This window comes from Panthera onca, chromosome E1 (assembly GCF_046562875.1).
Source record: "Panthera onca isolate mPanOnc1 chromosome E1, mPanOnc1 haplotype 2, whole genome shotgun sequence".
NCBI classification, from domain to species: domain Eukaryota; kingdom Metazoa; phylum Chordata; class Mammalia; order Carnivora; family Felidae; genus Panthera; species Panthera onca.
This window is the reverse complement of record NC_138352.1, coordinates 10,709,530-10,725,078: the sequence shown is the minus strand read 5'-3', so window position 1 is coordinate 10,725,078 and position 15,549 is coordinate 10,709,530. Positions and strand designations below refer to the sequence as shown.

General features: G+C 60.0%; 1 protein-coding gene across 5 annotated transcripts in view; it reads right to left on the bottom strand.

The window, feature by feature from the left end:
• The window catches only part of ITGB4 (integrin subunit beta 4), a 29,642-nt gene extending 14,384 nt beyond the window's left edge, over positions 1 to 15,258 (bottom strand). Inside the window, exons 1-21 of one of the 5 annotated variants that reach the window (XM_060645352.3) lie at positions 14,865 to 15,258; positions 11,803 to 11,891; positions 10,846 to 10,928; positions 10,502 to 10,603; positions 10,144 to 10,348; positions 9,470 to 9,566; positions 9,122 to 9,293; positions 7,844 to 8,107; positions 7,415 to 7,504; positions 6,980 to 7,102; positions 6,238 to 6,402; positions 5,973 to 6,049; positions 5,213 to 5,415; positions 3,329 to 3,432; positions 3,110 to 3,208; positions 2,878 to 3,007; positions 2,156 to 2,278; positions 1,954 to 2,060; positions 798 to 831; positions 429 to 620; positions 41 to 144 (exon numbers count right to left, since the gene is read on the bottom strand). In XM_060645352.3, coding sequence (XP_060501335.3) covers positions 41 to 144; positions 429 to 620; positions 798 to 831; positions 1,954 to 2,060; positions 2,156 to 2,278; positions 2,878 to 3,007; positions 3,110 to 3,208; positions 3,329 to 3,432; positions 5,213 to 5,415; positions 5,973 to 6,049; positions 6,238 to 6,402; positions 6,980 to 7,102; positions 7,415 to 7,504; positions 7,844 to 8,107; positions 9,122 to 9,293; positions 9,470 to 9,566; positions 10,144 to 10,348; positions 10,502 to 10,603; positions 10,846 to 10,928; positions 11,803 to 11,881 — 2,553 coding nt within the window. In that variant the 5' untranslated portion in view covers positions 11,882 to 11,891; positions 14,865 to 15,258. Of the gene's footprint in view, positions 1 to 40; positions 145 to 428; positions 621 to 797; positions 832 to 1,953; positions 2,061 to 2,155; positions 2,279 to 2,877; positions 3,008 to 3,109; positions 3,209 to 3,328; positions 3,433 to 5,212; positions 5,416 to 5,972; positions 6,050 to 6,237; positions 6,403 to 6,979; positions 7,103 to 7,414; positions 7,505 to 7,843; positions 8,108 to 9,121; positions 9,294 to 9,469; positions 9,567 to 10,143; positions 10,349 to 10,501; positions 10,604 to 10,845; positions 10,929 to 11,802; positions 11,892 to 14,696; positions 14,717 to 14,864 lie in introns of those variants that run through there. The other 4 variants (XM_060645355.3, XM_060645356.3, XM_060645357.3 and 1 more) reach the window with 4 other exon arrangements.
• Positions 15,259 to 15,549: the final 291 nt, after the last annotated feature.

The following is a 15,549-nucleotide window of genomic DNA, read 5'->3' as shown; positions in this document are numbered from 1 at the left end:
GGATGCCGGGGGCCCCAGGGTCAGCTTCTTTGGCCCTTACATTCTCCTCCACCTCCTGGCGCAGCTGGTCACACTCTCGAGTGTCAGGTTTCAACAGGTTCTCAGTGCAAAGGCGGGCGAGGCGCAGGGACAGCCCATAGGGCACTAGGGCAGGCAGGGATGGGGGTCATCAGCCTCCGGCACACCAGGCACTCTAGAAGCACCCCCCAAGACCCATGCTCGGATGGTGGCAGGGGCGGGGCAACTTGCTGGCCGAGACCCTGAGGCCTGTAGCACCATCAGGAAGGGCCGAGGTGGCCAAGCCTGTGCCTGCCCCCAACGCCCAGAGAAAACAGGAATGGTGTGATTTGAACCCAGGACCAGCGGTGCATGTGCCCCAGGCCCCATGGGCGCTCCCAGGAGCCACCGTGCCAAGCCCCAGTCCTCACCCAGCTCCATGGGGTTGGTGCTGGAGGCATGGGTGGCAAAGCCAGGCCGCTGCACGTTGTTGGTGATCTTCCATCGGACCATGTCACGTCCCTTGAGGTTCCCACTGCGTAGCATGGGCGTGTCCAGGTGGTCTGAGGCCATCAGGTTCTCCCGCAACATGTAGTGGTCTTCCTTGAAGCCCACCATGTGCCCTGCGTGACAGGGTCCTCAGCATGGGGCCCCACCCCGGGCCCTCCCAGCCACACCCCCTCAGGGTGGGACCCTAGGCCTCCTGCTTCCGTTCCACACACACCCCTGCTTCTCCTCCACCCCATCTGGGGGAATGAGCGGTCAGAGCCATTGCCACCCCGCACATGCTGGGCCCGTACCTCGGTTGCAACAAGGAAGAAGTGCCAGGCAAGCCTAGGAGATAAGGTGGGTGGGGATGAGGGCTGGGACAACTGCCCCAGCCCAGGTAAGCCCCTCCGGCCACCTGCCACCCGCCCCCTTCCCCCCTTCCCCCCCACGCCAATGGTCCAGAGCGGCAACACTGCCTTCCCCAGACACCAAGGTATCAAGGAAGTTGAAGGGATCTAGGTGTGGACCACATATGGTGAGTACAGAGGTTGGTGGGGGCAGAGGGTTCCCAAAGTTTGTACCATGGGACCCTGGTCCTGCCAGATGCTCTGTAAGGTAATGGTTCTGTGATCAAACCCATTTGAGAAGCACTGACTTCATTCCCTGTGCCCTTCTTACAGTTTCACTATGCATACAACTACATCAAAGGCTCTGAGAAGTCCCGCAGAGAAGCCTGTTTCTCAAATGTATTTGACTACAGACCTCTTTTTCTCTGTAACACACACTAATAATAGCCCCTAACACTGGCATTACTACGCAGTTTCTCTTCTGCCACGACAATTCAGCATTCCATGCCAGACCATCCCCCATGATTTCCTGCCTCTCATCTTTCCTTCCCAGTGAGACTACCAGCTCCTGGTGGGCAAGGTCTTTCTTCTCTCTGTTGGCTCCCATGGCCCTTTGCATGTGCCTGACCTGAGGGCAGGTGGTCTCAGGTATAGGCCACTGATGATTGGCAGAGGCGAAGGGCTGGGGTAGGAAGGGCACTAGAGCTGGACAGAAGACATGGCTTCACCTGGCCTCTCCGCGTATGAGGACCTTGGTGGGGGTGTGGGGACCCTGGTGAGATTTGGGGACCTGGTGGGAGATGGGCCCCTGGTGGGAGTTGGGGACCCTGAGGGGGCTGGGGATCCTGGTAGGAGGCGGGGACCTGGTGGGGGCTGGGGACCTGGTAGGAGGTGGGGACCTGGTAGGAGGGGGGGACCTGGTGGGGGTGGGGACCCGGGGAGGGTGGGGACCTGGGGGAGGATGGGGATCGGTGGGGGTGAGGACCTGGAAGGGGTGGGGACCTGGCGGAGGTGAGGACCTGAGAGGAAGTGGGGCCTGGTGGGAATTGGGGCCCTGGGGGGGGGGGGGCCCTGGGGGGGTGAGGACCTGGGGTGGGTGGGGACCTGGGGAAGCTCCCACCTTGCAGCAGGCACAGTATTTCCAGCAGAGCAATAGCAGCAGTGCCAGCAGCAGCAGGAGGAAGATGAGCAGAGGGATGAGCCACCAGAAGGAGCCGGGCGGGCAGTCTATGGAGGAAGGGGAGGGAGAAAAGGAGGGAGGCGATGCCCATTTTTCCACCAGGGTCTGCCAGGCTGCCCATCTGCCCCGTCCGTCGGCTCACCCTTCTTCCTGTGCACCAGGACAGTGCTGTTGGGCCCAGGGGTGCCGTCACCCTCCACTGTGTAGCTGTATGTGCAGTCATCGTCCTCATCCCGGAAGGAGCAGTGCTCCAGCACCTCGCCTCCTGCACCCACACATGGTCAGCAGGGCACCCTGCGCCTGGGAGGTGTCCCCTCCTCTGGGGCCCACAGGCGCCTCCCTGGGGGAGGACACAAGTACCCTGGCACAGGGCCAGGGTGAGGTGGGAAGCTGCCCTGTCCCTGCCCAGGAGCATCAAAGGCTGCACCTCTGTGCACCCCATCCCGGGTGCACTCAGGAACTTGGCTCCTAGGACATTTATCTGACCTAAAGGAGAGAAGGCTGTGTGCCCTCATGGCCCCATTATGTGCCCCTAATGTGTTCATATCCCTGCCCAGCTATCTACCCCCTGGCCAAGCCAGGTGCCCCCTCCCCAGACTCTTTGGTCCCAACTCAGCTGTGCCTCCTGCCTGGGTCTCTGTGTCCTGGCCAGACCGTGTGCCCGTGCCCGGGTCTGTGTGCCCTGTCTGGGTTCTGGGACCTCTCCCAGGTCTAGAACCCCTCTCTCCGGCCTGCATGACCTTGACCTGGAGTATCAGCCCTCTGCCCAGCTCTATAGTCCTGCTGCAGTGACACCCCCTTCCCCATCAGAGGCCCTCTGCCTAGGTTCTTAGCACCCCCCGTCCTCAGCGGGGTGCCTCACACCTTTCTTAAGCTCGTCCACCATCTTGATCTTGAAGTTGCACCCCTCACACATGCGCCCCTTCTTCTCCCCGGTGCCCCAGGCTTGGCACTGGACACAGGAGCGCAGGTCCTCACAGAGGCCCAGGCGGATCTGGGTGGGAGAGGAGGGGAAACCAGGACTGTGTTGGGTGGCTGTCCGCTCTGCCCTGGGCCTGGGGTTCCCACGCCCACAGCCCAGTGATCTTAGCCTCACCGCCGAGTAGTTGATCTCACAGATGGTGTCCGTGTAGAGTGACTGCTGGTTGCAGTGGCAGCGGCCACACTCGCAGTAGCCACGGCCATTACAGATGCCCTAGGGCAGTTGGAGGCACCAGTGAGCCACCAGTAACCCCAGCCCTGCCTGAAAGGGTGGGTGGTCCTGGCTAGGGTCCCTTCTACCACCCGGCACTGCCTTCCTCGTGCCCAGGCCTACCCCGTTGCTGTCAATGCAGGTGGCATTGCTGAGAGGGCAGTCACAGCTCAAGCCTGTCCAGCCAGGCTCACACACACACTGGCCCATGGAACAGCGCCCCCGGTCTGCAGAGAGGGAGAAGGACGGGAGAGGAGAGCCACATTCACTCCTGCGCCCAGGCCGCCCACATCTGCCAGGGAGGGCCTGTGGTTGCTGAGCCTGAACTAGGATTTCCCCAGCCAGGGAAAGAGCCATTTCCTCCACTTTTTGGACTCTCTTTCCCTCTGTCTCTTTCCCATTCCATTCTGCCTTCTACTTTCCACTCTGCAGCCACAGTCATTATCCTAACACACAAATCCAATCATGTGGCTCCCTGGTGTAAGAACCTCTAATGAGTTCTGGCCAAAGCAGTAAGGTAAGAAAAAGAGAGAAAACATGTAAGTGTTGGGAAGTAAGAAACAAAACTGCCATTATTGTAAGTATTAGGAACATGTCACAAAATGTCAAAAAGAATCTTCAGATAAATTATTAGATTTCATAAGTGCTTTTAGCAAAGTGGCTGGATACAAGGCCAACATGCAAATAGCTAGAAAAAGAAATCAAAATCTCGCCTTTCTTTTGCCAAAGGATAAAGTCTAAAACCCTTAGACCAGAATAAGGGTCGTGATTAATTATGGCCTGCAGGCCAAATCCAACTCATTACCTGTTTTTGCTAAAGTTTTATTGGAATACACCACATTCATTTGCTTACATATGGTCTATAGCTGCTTTCTGCTACGGTGGCAGAGCTCAGTCGTTGTGACGGAGGCCAAATGGCTCACAGAACTGAAAATATGTACTTTCTGGCCCTTTAAGAAAAAGTTGGGACTAGACCGGACTGGACCCCAAAGCCCTGCATTCTGTTCCTGCCTCCTTCTCCAGCAGCTCTCTTACATCTCTGCCTGTGCCAAATGTCTGCCTTTCTCCAGATGTACAGGGTTCTTTCACGTCTCTGAGCACACTTTGGGATGGACAGCTGAAGAGGAGAAATGGCAGACAAAAGCAAAAAGGGAGCAAAGGTAGAAAAGCAGGGGCTTGACCCCCAGTGACAAGTATACAGTTGAGGCTTAATAAGTATTTGGTGCCTATGGGGCGCCTGGGCGGCTCAGTCGGTTAAGCGTCTGACTCTTGATTTCGGCTCAGGTCATGATCTCACAGTTCGCGAGTTTGAGCCCCGCATTGGGCTCTGTGCTGATGGTGAGGGGCCTGATTGAGACTCTCTTTCTCTCTCTGCCCCTCCCTTTCTCTCTCTGTCTCATAAGAAATATATATATATGTATATGAAAAAAAAATATATATATATATATGAAAAAAAAATATTTAGTGCCTGGATTTTCACTGATTCTTCTCCATTCAACCGCTCAACCCTATCTGTGGCCCCTATCTGGGTTCTGTGGCCCCTGCTTGGAAGCCCTGGGGGGCCATGGTGGACACGTAACTCCCGGCCCTGCCCGCTACAAATGTGCTGTCTTCCGAGACAGGAAAGACCGCCATGCCGTGTACCACCAACCACTGAGGATTCAGCTGGATGGGACTCACCCTCATGAGATGGGAGAGTGGAGAATGGAGGTGGGCATGGGCTACAGGACCTCGGGGGAGTGGTCTTGACTATGAGTGGGATAACGCACTGGCAGGGGCCTTGGGCTTCGGGTTTGTAGAGGGGAGAGAGGTCCAGGTTGAGAGTAGCCTTGGGGGAGGCACTCAGAGAGCCTGGAGGGGGGCTGCCTCTAAACTTGGGGATTCAGACTCCTGGCCTGGCCCTCCCACCTGGGTCTGGGTGGGAGAGCCAGTCGGGGGCAGGCCAGGGCCCAGGCACCCAGGTCACCCTTGCTGTCCCGAACCCCCCGCCGGGGCTGCTGAGCTCACCATTGCAGAGGAACCCAGAGGCACGGGGGCACTGGAAGTTGTCATACTCGCAAAACGGACCCTCATAGCGGCCTTCACCGTAGCACACGCAGTGGCTGCACTGGCACTCGCCACGCCCAGAGCACGGCTTGTCCTCGCCCTCGCGAAGACAGGGCTTTATGTCACTCAGCGAGCCGGTGGGGCAGTTGCAGGTGTTGCCGCTCCTAAGGAAGGAGTCAGTCACTTCCCCACAGCCCTGGAGGAGCGAGGGCTGGGGCTTTTACCCCCCCCCCCCCCATTTTACAGATGAGGAAACTGAAGCCCTAAGAGTCGCACAGACAGCAGCGCCTCAGCTGAGACTCAAATGTCAGTCTCAATCCCTCCCAGTGTCCCTTCCTCGAGTCACGATGGACATGTTCAGTGTCTTGAAGCCTTAAAAGCCCTCACTACCCCTTATTTAGGAGCTCGTTTCTGATCAGGTAATGCGTGCCCATTGTTCAGAATACTAAAGGCACAAAGTGTCCCCCTCGTGTCTGTCCCCCAACATCCAGTCCCCACGCCCTGCCGGCCACCACCGTCCTGATTCTTGCATCTTTTCCCAAAGACGTCCTTTGTATCTATGCATTTTGAAGGGCTTTGGACTGAATCCACTTCACAACCAGGCCTGCCCCTGACCCACCATCCCACCTTCTTCATCCGGGCATGCACGGTGTGTCCCCCCCATCAGAGCCTTGCAGCGGCCAGGGCATCCCGGGTGCCATCTTGGCTCCCACACACTCACCAGCCCTCATTGCACACACAGTGTCCACACATGAAGTCTCCGTGGTAGCTGCAGTGAGCTGAACGCACTTCTTTTTGCTGGAACGAGATTGTGGCAAGGCGTGACAGCGCCACTGGGGAAACAGGGCCACTAGACGCTTCTGCTGCCTCTGCCCCTCAGGGCGCCCCGCAAGGCAGCTATGGCCACCGGAGGCTCTGCTTCGTTCCTCAGGGCCCCACGGCAGTCGGCCAGCGCTTCCCTCCCGCCTGGTGGGGCCACATCGTACCAGCTCACAGGGGCACACATCACAGATGATGCCCACATCCATCCTGAGGCCATCCGAGAAGGAGGGCTTGAGATGGATGTTGCCCTTCTGGTCCTCTTCTCCCAGCTGGCACACGTGGGTCCCATCCAGCTCCTCCAGAGCCCGCAGCTGCACCTGGTAGGTGCCCTGCAAAGACCCCACCGTGAGCCAGAGGAGACGCGGCTGGACAAGCAGGGAGTGGCTGTGCCAAGATTCTTAGCCCTCAGGTTTCAGGGATGTGCCTGGATCCTTGGTACCCAGCTCCCTGCTGCCCCTCCTCACGACTAAAAACCTGCTCCTTCTAGGCACAGTCGGGACAACAACAGCACCAAAGATGACAAGAGGCACAGATGGCCCGCTCACTCATCTGACCAACGCTCTGAGCTCTCAGTACTGACTAATCCTGACTGCGCAGATGGGGACGGGCTGAGGAAGGTGCCAAAGTCATCCGAGTGGCTGACTCAGGGGACTTCGAACCCAGGCCTGTCTGATTCTGAAGGCCACGCTCTTTTTCTTTTATTATTAAAAAACTTTTTTTTTTTTTAACTCAGTAATCTTTATGCCCAACGTGGGGCTCAAACTCATGACCCCGCACGCTCCACCGACCGAGCCAGCAAGGCGCTCCTGTACGTTACGCCCTTGACCTCTGCTCAGGCAGACCACCCCCTCCAGGACGGGTCCCTGTGCCCACCCTCCCCTGCCCCGAAGCCCCACAGAGGCGTACCACTTTCCCCCGCTGGATGTGAAAGGACCCAGTATTCGTCTTTTTGAACATCTCGGAGGTGACCTCTGTCCGCAGGCCCCGGGGGCTTTCCAGGGCCCGGATGTCCAGGTCGGAGCGAATGCGCTAAAGGAGGGGCAAGCAATCAATGGTCTGGGTGGGGGACCCTGGGCTCACCCACTCTGGAAGGCCTGGCCGAGCTCCACCCACCGTGCATGGAGGACTGAGGTGGAAGAGAGGGTGCTCCGGGTGTCAGAGCCCTCAGGAACCTGGGGCCGGGCTAAGGCGGGCTCCTCGGCGTCCTCAGGGAACAGCAGAGACCCCTCCTCCCTGGCCTGTCCTGTTCCTCAGCTTTTCCTTGGGACATCCATTGCCCATTCTGCCCCTCTCCAGCCCTGCCCCAGAAGGACTCAGACTGGAGCCCACACTGCCCCTCACTTGAAAGGCTTCCTGCAGCAGGTCCACGATGTTGGAGGAGTCCTCCTGGAGCACCCCCAGCGAGGAGACCGGGAAGTACGTCCGCAGCCTCTGTGGGAGACAACGCCAGCCCGGGGCTCAGCCCTCAGCAAGTATTGGCTCATTGCATCTGGACGACAGCTTTGGGGTTATCCTCACCTTGCAGATGGGGAAACCAAGGCCTGGTGTATTCTAGAGCCTGCCCTCCCCACCCCTACCTGTTTGGGAGTTGGGTTGGCGGGTGGGCACGGGACCTCCCATTTCCATCAGGACGCATTTGGCCCTTTGGGAGGGGCAAAAGTTTCGGGAAGGAAGGAGGACAAGGGGGGAGGGAGGGGAGGGAATGTTTGAGAAGTTCTGTGGACCCCCCTCCCGCCCCCCCTCTTGCCCAGTGAGGCCTCGGCCCCGCACCTCGTAATAGCTGTAGGAGTAGTTGGTGACGGCGAAGATGGGGATAATGTTGTGTTTGGCAAGCAGGCGCACCAGGGTGGGCACTGACGGGTAGTCCTGCGTCCTGTACTGGGTATAGGTACCCGAGGCATCCAGGTGGCATGCCTCGTCATTGCGGCTCATGATGCCGGCCAGCACATTAGCACCGTCAGCCTCATAGTGGAAAGCAGACTCCGTGGAGAACACCAGCAGGTGGGTGCTGTCGGGGCGCCAGCCGATGTCCCTCTGGGAAGGACAAAGAAGGGAGGCCCTTCGAGCAGGCTGCCTATTGAAGATAATGCATTGCCACATCATGCGTGCCTGAGAAAGTGGGTCCCGACAGGAGCTCAGCTAAACCACGGGATTCACGGCATGCCATCATCACGTGACAGACAGCACATGAGCGACGGCGGTGGGCAGCAGAAAACAGCAAGAAAGATGCAGCCAGGGTCTGTGCACACAGCGGCCACCAGGCAAGATCTGAGCCAGGTTCATCCAGCCGGCTCTCCCAGCTTCCTAACCACCAGGCGAGAAAATTTCAACTGCATCGGAAATGTACACACGCAATATTACATGAAAAGGCCGGCTGAAATAGATGACAGCTGGGCACGGCAGTTTGTTAGAAAAATATATGGGGTGATTTGGAAAACTGTATTACAAGCAGAAATGCTCACGATAGCGTGAAGTAGAAAAAAAAAAAGAGCAAATTTCAGAATTATAAGTACAGCGACTCCAGCTGTATAAAATCAGGGAAAGGGAACAAAATATGCCGGTGAGATATCACATGGTCGGCGGGCTGGCCAACAGTGGTGAAACTGTAGGCAATTTCTGTCCTTTGTTTCCCAAATTGTTTATAAGATGGGTGTCTTATTTTCAAGATGAAAAAAAAAATTGATATGCACATAAAAACTGCCCTCTTCAGCTTCCCAGTGCAGTTGGAGACTGTGGCTCCTGGAAGACTGGCATTCGCATGGAGATGGGTGGTAGGCTGGCTTCAGGGCACGGAAGATTCCAGAACCTCAGAACTCACGTCTGCTTCGCTGGCTGGTACAAGAGCAGGCTATGGCTGCTCAGGCCGGGGGATCTTGGATCCCAGCACATCTCCACCTGGCTTGTCATGGAGGGCCGGCCGGAGACTCTGGGCTTGTCTTCGCGCGTGGGGGTCTCCGCCTGGCACCAGAGCACACCGGTGGGCAGCTCACGCCCTTGCAGAAGAACATGACCCTGGTCTAGGCAGGCGGCTCTCTCCCTGGCACTCACCGTGCACACGGCCGCCTGCAGGATGGCATCAAAACCTCCTTCAGGAGCGTCCAGGTTGCCCGAGATCCGCTCTTTGAGCAGTTTGTTCCTGAACTCGGCCAAGTCTTCTGTCAGGCTGATGACGTTCTTGAAGGAGAAGGGAGGGTCACTGTTGGGCCATGGCTCCTTCAGCCTGGGCAGAGGTGGAGGGAGAGAGAGACAGAGTCAGGGGTGAAGACCCCATATATCCCTGGGCCCACCCTCTCTGGAAGTGCCCGTTTGGCCTGCTTCAACCAGAACACTGGAAAGCGCCCTGGTGGAGAGGAGGCGGGCCCCGTGGCCAGGACCCCCGCCCATCCGGTCACTCACTTCTCGGGCCTCATGTCCGTCTGAGGGACGCTGACTTTGTCCACAAACTTGCCAAATCCAATAGTGTAGTCGTTGGTGAGCTTCCTCAGGACCTCAGCTGGATGTCAACAGGAAAAAGAGGGGGCAGCTGAGCCCCAACACCCCCACATCAGTGCAGGGGGCCGGGCGGGGGAGGGGGGCTGGCTCGGGAAGGAGGAAGAGGGGAGAACGACCCCCTGTCAATACCTTGCATGTGAACATCAGTTCATGTTCACAGTAGCCCTTGTCCCTGTTCACAGATAGGGGAGACGGGATTCGGGGGGCCCGGACTCGAGCGTGGAGCAAGCCGGAAGGGGCGGCGGGGGAACTGGACCAGTTGGCTGCGGAGCTGGGGTGAACCTGAGCCTCACGGCCATGGGTGTGCTCCTTGTCAGGGCCAGAGGGCTCTGCTGCCCCCCCACCAGCCTGAGCCTTCTGTGAAGTCCCGACTGGCTAGTGGGGTCTAGCGGCGGCCCCCGGCCCCGAGAATGGGCAAGGAGGAAATTCCTGGCGGGGGGCTCAGATGTCCTATCCTTCCTTGTGGGGTGGGAGCAGCTATCCTGAGCCCTGGCCTCCTGAGCAGGTGCCCAGCCAGCTGGGTGAGGCCGCCCTCTCTCTCCCCTGCCCCACGGTCCTCTACACTGGCCCAGCCATACCCAGCTTCTCCCCCATCTGCTTGAGGTTGTCCAGATCGTCAGACATGGAGTTAGAGAAGTCCATGAGGATGTACAGGTCCACAGGGCTCTCGCTGGGCTCGAACACAAGCAGCTGAAAGTGCTGCTCCCCGCCTGGCCGAAGCCGGACCCGTAGCCTCTGGGGCGACACCTGGCTGCGCTGCAGGGTGGTGTCGATCTGGGTCTCCTGTGTCCAGGGGAGGGGGACAGCTGGCTGGAGGGCCACTCCAGAGACCTGATGGGGAGCCTCTCAGCCCAAGCAGCGGACACAGCGGACCCCTGTGAACAGCCCGCCTCGAGCATGGAGGGCCCACCTCCCTTGAGCCCCCGCTCTGGGCACCTCTGTGATCTCGAAGCTGCTCTCCATGACCACCACGCTCTCCTGCCGGCAGCCCGCAGCCAGCAGCTCTGCCTGGGTGTTGCAGCGCCGCTCCTTGAACATCTGGTCAAAGGAGATGAGGTCACGGGGGGCAGTGCCCATCCCCTGGCTGTCCCAACCCTGGATTTATCCTGACCCTTGCCTGTTCCACACCCGCCCCCGGCCTGGGGCTGGGCTGAGGGTGTGGCAAGTGTGGACTCAGCCAGAGCCCAGGGGTGGGGCCCAGCGGGGTGGGGCGCCCACTTTGGGGAACGGGGCTGGGCCGGTGCTGGGCTCAGGAGGGCAGGCGGGTGACAGCAGCTCACCTCATCGGTGCAGTAGGCACAGTCCCTGTCCACGCGGATGCACTCGGTGCAGCTCTTCACCTGGGCCTTCTTGCAGCGGTTCGCTGGAGGGCAGAGGGGAGCAGACCCGCTGAGATGAACCTCACCGGTGACCAAGCCCTTTCCCACGTGCATCCTCAATGAAGAGAGATGGGACTGTCTCTCATCTTACAGAGGAGGAAATGGAGGCCAGCCGGTAGCCGATCTGCCCACTTTAGGGCAGAGCCAGATCTCACACCTGGCAGGGACGGCCTGGCTGTCCCTCTCCAGCTCCTCCAGGGTAAAGGGGACTGTGTCTGTCTTGTTTGTCGCTGTGTCCCCCATGGCTAGCCCAAGCCTGGCACACCAGCAAATTGTTCGTAAACGAATGAAGGAAAACTGCAGAGTTTTCTCCAAGGTTATGGGCATTCCCTTGGGTTCTGTTCAGTTAAAAATCGCAGTGAGGACCTACTGTGTGCACCCAGGGCACACAGTGACTGGCCTCCTGGGATCCGGGCAAAGGTGCACTGTCAGTGTTTAACAGGGGCTCTGGGGAGGCAGGAGCCCTGCCTTGCAGCATTTGCCCATATTCCCGCCACGGTCTATTTCAGGCTATCAACACAGCCTCCTCCGACAGGCCAAATTTCATCGGTAGGAGCTGGTTCCAGACCGCAGGCACTCAGAGAGGGCAGGTGACGACTCACCAGTCCCCCTCTCCTCCCGATTCCTAAAAAGAACACCCTACAAGTGCCTCAGTTCTCTGAGTGGGCATCTTCTCTCTCTTCTAGAGCAAGTCTTCCTCCCTCCGTGTTCTGGGCCGCATGGCTCAGGCTCACTGCTCCCCAGCCCTCGAAATGGGCCGTGGTTGTTCGTTGAGTGGCCAAGTGAGTGTCGGGGGGAGACAACCTTGAAAGGGATGCCCGTGCCCAGAAGGCTGCTGGAGAGGTGTGCCAGACTCACCCATTTCCCCGGGGAAGCTGACACTCAGTAGGGCTGCCAGCAGCAGCCTGGTCCATGGGCTGGGACGCAGCCCTGCCATCCTCTTCCTCCTGCGTAACAACAATAACTGACATGTGACGCTTCCGCAGCCCAGGTCGCGGCCGTCAGCTCACTGGGCTCCCGTCGGAGGTCTAGAATCCTCACTGCACCGGCGTGGAAACCGAGGCCCTGAGACCTTCAGTGATGTTAAAGGGCACTGGTCCAGGGCCCCCAACTCTTCTCTTCCACTGTCCTCTTCCTTGCCATCCCTGGAGTGACCAGATGGCCTGCAGGCCTGCACCCTGCCCGGGGAAGGCCCATCCTCTCGTCATTGAGGACTCTGGGCTCCGAGCTTGCCCTAGTGCCCGGGCTCTTATGCTGATCTCGTTGAGGGCAGGGCAGGGTTTACTCTGCCTTTGCTTTCAGATCCCAGTGGGCCTGAAAGCGGTCTCACCCAACGGGGATGCCACCCCTTGAGGGCCTGGCCCTCCCTTCCTGCCCCCTCCCTGTCTTGGCCTATTTGCCCTTTGATGAAGGCGGTGTGGCCACGAGGAGAGGGGCCCCTCCCAGTATCTGGGGCCTGCGGAGGGGAGGAGAGAGCTTGCGGCACGCAGCTAGGCTCTGTAATGACTGCGGGCCCATCAGAAGTGGGGTCCCCTGCCCCAGCTCCTACCTCCGCCTGCTCCGGAGTTGGGTTGTTGGGGTCCCTGAGCATATCACCCCTTCAGAAGTTAACCCGGAATAGATTACAAGCCTCTCCTGCCCACTCACTTGTACACACACACACACACACACACACACACACACACACACAGTGTGCCAGCCTCCCCAGGAAGCCCGCCTGCCTCTGGCTCACTATTACACTGTCTCAGCTCACCAGTGAACTTCGGGGCGGGCACTGGCATCCCTGAGACCTTTTAAAAGATAGGTGGCCTGCTGCCTCGGGAAGAGAAGGAGCTGGGCAGAGCTGAGGACAGACCTTAGGGCCCTGGCTTCTTTCTCCAGGGCCAGTGTCCACATGCCCACTGACCCTTTCTCCTGGGACCTTTCCCCAGTCCTTGGCTTGGGGGGCAGGGGCAGCCCCAGGGTGTGGGGAGCTAAGGCCTCCCCTGCAAGTTTCCCCCCGAGGGCTGGGGAAGCTTGTGGAAGGGGGCAGGAAGGCACTGCCTCCCTCCCTCTAACGCATACAGCTCCCAGGAGGCCACGAGCAGGGCAGTCCCAACACATCCACAGGCGGAGGGAGCTGGGGAGGGGCCTGAGGTAGGGGAGCCCTGAGTCAGCCAAGGGGAGGCTCCCTGGGGAAAATGACTTTCCTGCAGCCTTGGGGCATAGGTACCACACCCACATGCTGCGGAATACAGGCTGCAGACTTGGACCTCCCTGGGGCACCATTACACACGCAGGTACACGCACTAAAGGGCTGAGCCCAGCTTTTACTCACCTTCCCATGCCCACAGGCTGGGCACATAGCTGGCATGTGCCCAGGGCTTCACAGACATGATTGCTACTTAATCTGTGCAGGAACCCAGTGGGGGGTGATGGCATTACCCCCATTTCCCAGAGGAGGAATGGATATGAGGCAGAAGGCTGCAAGGCTTACTCCCTCCATAGTCAGTAGTGAGGCAGCCCGGACAGGACCAGGGTAGTCCAGACCCCATTTAACCTCCACGTTATCCTCAGAGGCCATAAGATGGCATTAGGGGGTTAGTTATGCACTCAAGAATGTCTTGTCTGACTCAGCTTGTATTTAAAAAAGTTGTAAAACTAGCTGTCGATGTTAAACACAACGAGATCTCACATAAAGGTTAAGACTGTGGGCTTATCGGAAGTTGCGACCACAGGCTGGGCCAGGCACTCAGGACATGCACCCTCCAGGACACCGTGGGCCCCACCAGACTGCTGGGACTTTTTAGGAACCGTCCCAGTCCTGGGGGCTCTCCCAGAACCCACGCTTCACCCCATCCCACGGGACCCCTGCTTAGCACATATGCACCTGCCCACCACAGCCCCCACCCCTCCTGCTTTCCCATCTCCTGGCCCCTTGGCTGCTCTATCACCCACGGAAATCAGGGCCAAGGAGACAGGCACCCCTTCCCTGCTGTCATCCAGCTCTCTCTCTTCTCTCAGCGCCCAGGATGGAGACCCTCAGCCTTCACTTCCAGCTCGGTCAGATCCTTGGGTTCAGAGCGTGGCAAGGCCATGGTGAGGTGAGGAAGAGCCCAAGCCCTGCTATCAGAAGTCATTGGAAGGCCCTGCACCACAGCCAGAGGGCTGCCCAGAGGCTGAGTGGGTGAGGAAGGGGGCAAGCACAGGAGGAGGTTCAGTGGTGGACACAGCTCCCGGGGCTGCGGAATGAGGTCAAGAGAGCTTCCTGGAGAAAGGGTGTCCTGAAGCGACTTTGGGAGGAGTGAAGGCATGTGGTTGGCCAAGAGGAGAGTCAGGGACTCTCCAGACTCCGCAAGGACTATGGCGCCGCACGTAACAGGCCCGGCCCAGGAGAACAGGGCGATCTCTGCCCCCGGGTGGCTGCTCCCTCTACCTTTTTTGCAAACCCCAGAGGGGCCCAGCTCAGTAGGCCTGCCAGACACTGCCTAGCCTCTGCCCACTTCTCTCAAACATTCACCGGACTCCCAGGCCTCTCTCCTTGCTCCCTCCTCTAGCTCAGAGGTCTGAAGGCAAGAGCCTCCTCCAGCTCCACTGCCCCTCTGCCCCCAGCTGCCCTCTGGGCACACCCTGGCAGGCCAGGCACCGGCAGGGGCAGGATGGGGCCAAGGCCTGCCAGCCTTTAGGAAGGGAAGAGCTGAGGAAACAAAAAGCCACCCAGCCCTCCCAACAGGGTCCCCTGAGTTGCTGGCCGGGGCGGGGTGGGCACTCACTTTCTCCTCCTCTCCTCCAAAGTCCCAGAATGGATGCCCAGCTCAGGCCGCCAGGGGCACTGGAGGCGCAGGAGGGGTGCAGCCCGGCGATCCCCGGCTCCCCCACCCCCACCCCCGCCCTGTGCCCAGGCCCCCCCGGCGCCCGCCGCAGTCGGAGGCCAGACCTACCTTGGCGCGGACGCGCGCCCTCCCCGCGCTGGGCTCCGCTGGGCCGCTCCGGCTGTAGCGCGCGGGCGAGCCGGGACTGTCCGGGGACTGCCCGGAGGGCGGGTGGCAGGGAGGGCGGGCGGCGGGCGGCGGCCGCGGGGAGGGGACCGCTTTATGGGGCGGGCGGCAGGTGGGAAGGAGGCGCTGGTGAGTCAGGCAGGCCGCATTCCTGCGCGCGGCGCACACCTGTCGGGGCAGGAGCCGGGGCGCCGCCGTCGCCGGGCCCGCCCCCCGGAAAAGGCTGCGGTTCCCGCGGCGCCCGGCCCCTCGTCCCGACCGACGGCGGCGGGGGCAGGGGAGGAGCCTCCCCTCTCTCTCCAGTCCAGCCCCGGGCGCGGCGCCTCCCCACCCCTCCAGCCTGCAGACTCTCGGGTGCCCGGATGCCTCGGGCCCGGGGTGGCCTCGTAGACCCCCTGCCCGGCCGCCGCTCTCCCACCTCCGGGCGCTAGGCGGTGAGCAGCCCCACGGCCCCGACGGCAATCGACTGTGCTCATGGCTTCTGTCCTGCGCGAGGCAGGGGCCCAGGGATGACCCAAGCCTGATCTGTCATTCACCGGGTCCTCCTCTCAGCCTCCCCCACCCTCGGCCTCCGCGTGTGTCCAGAGGGAGATGCCAGCAAGGACCGCTTCCCTGAGTGTCCTCAAGC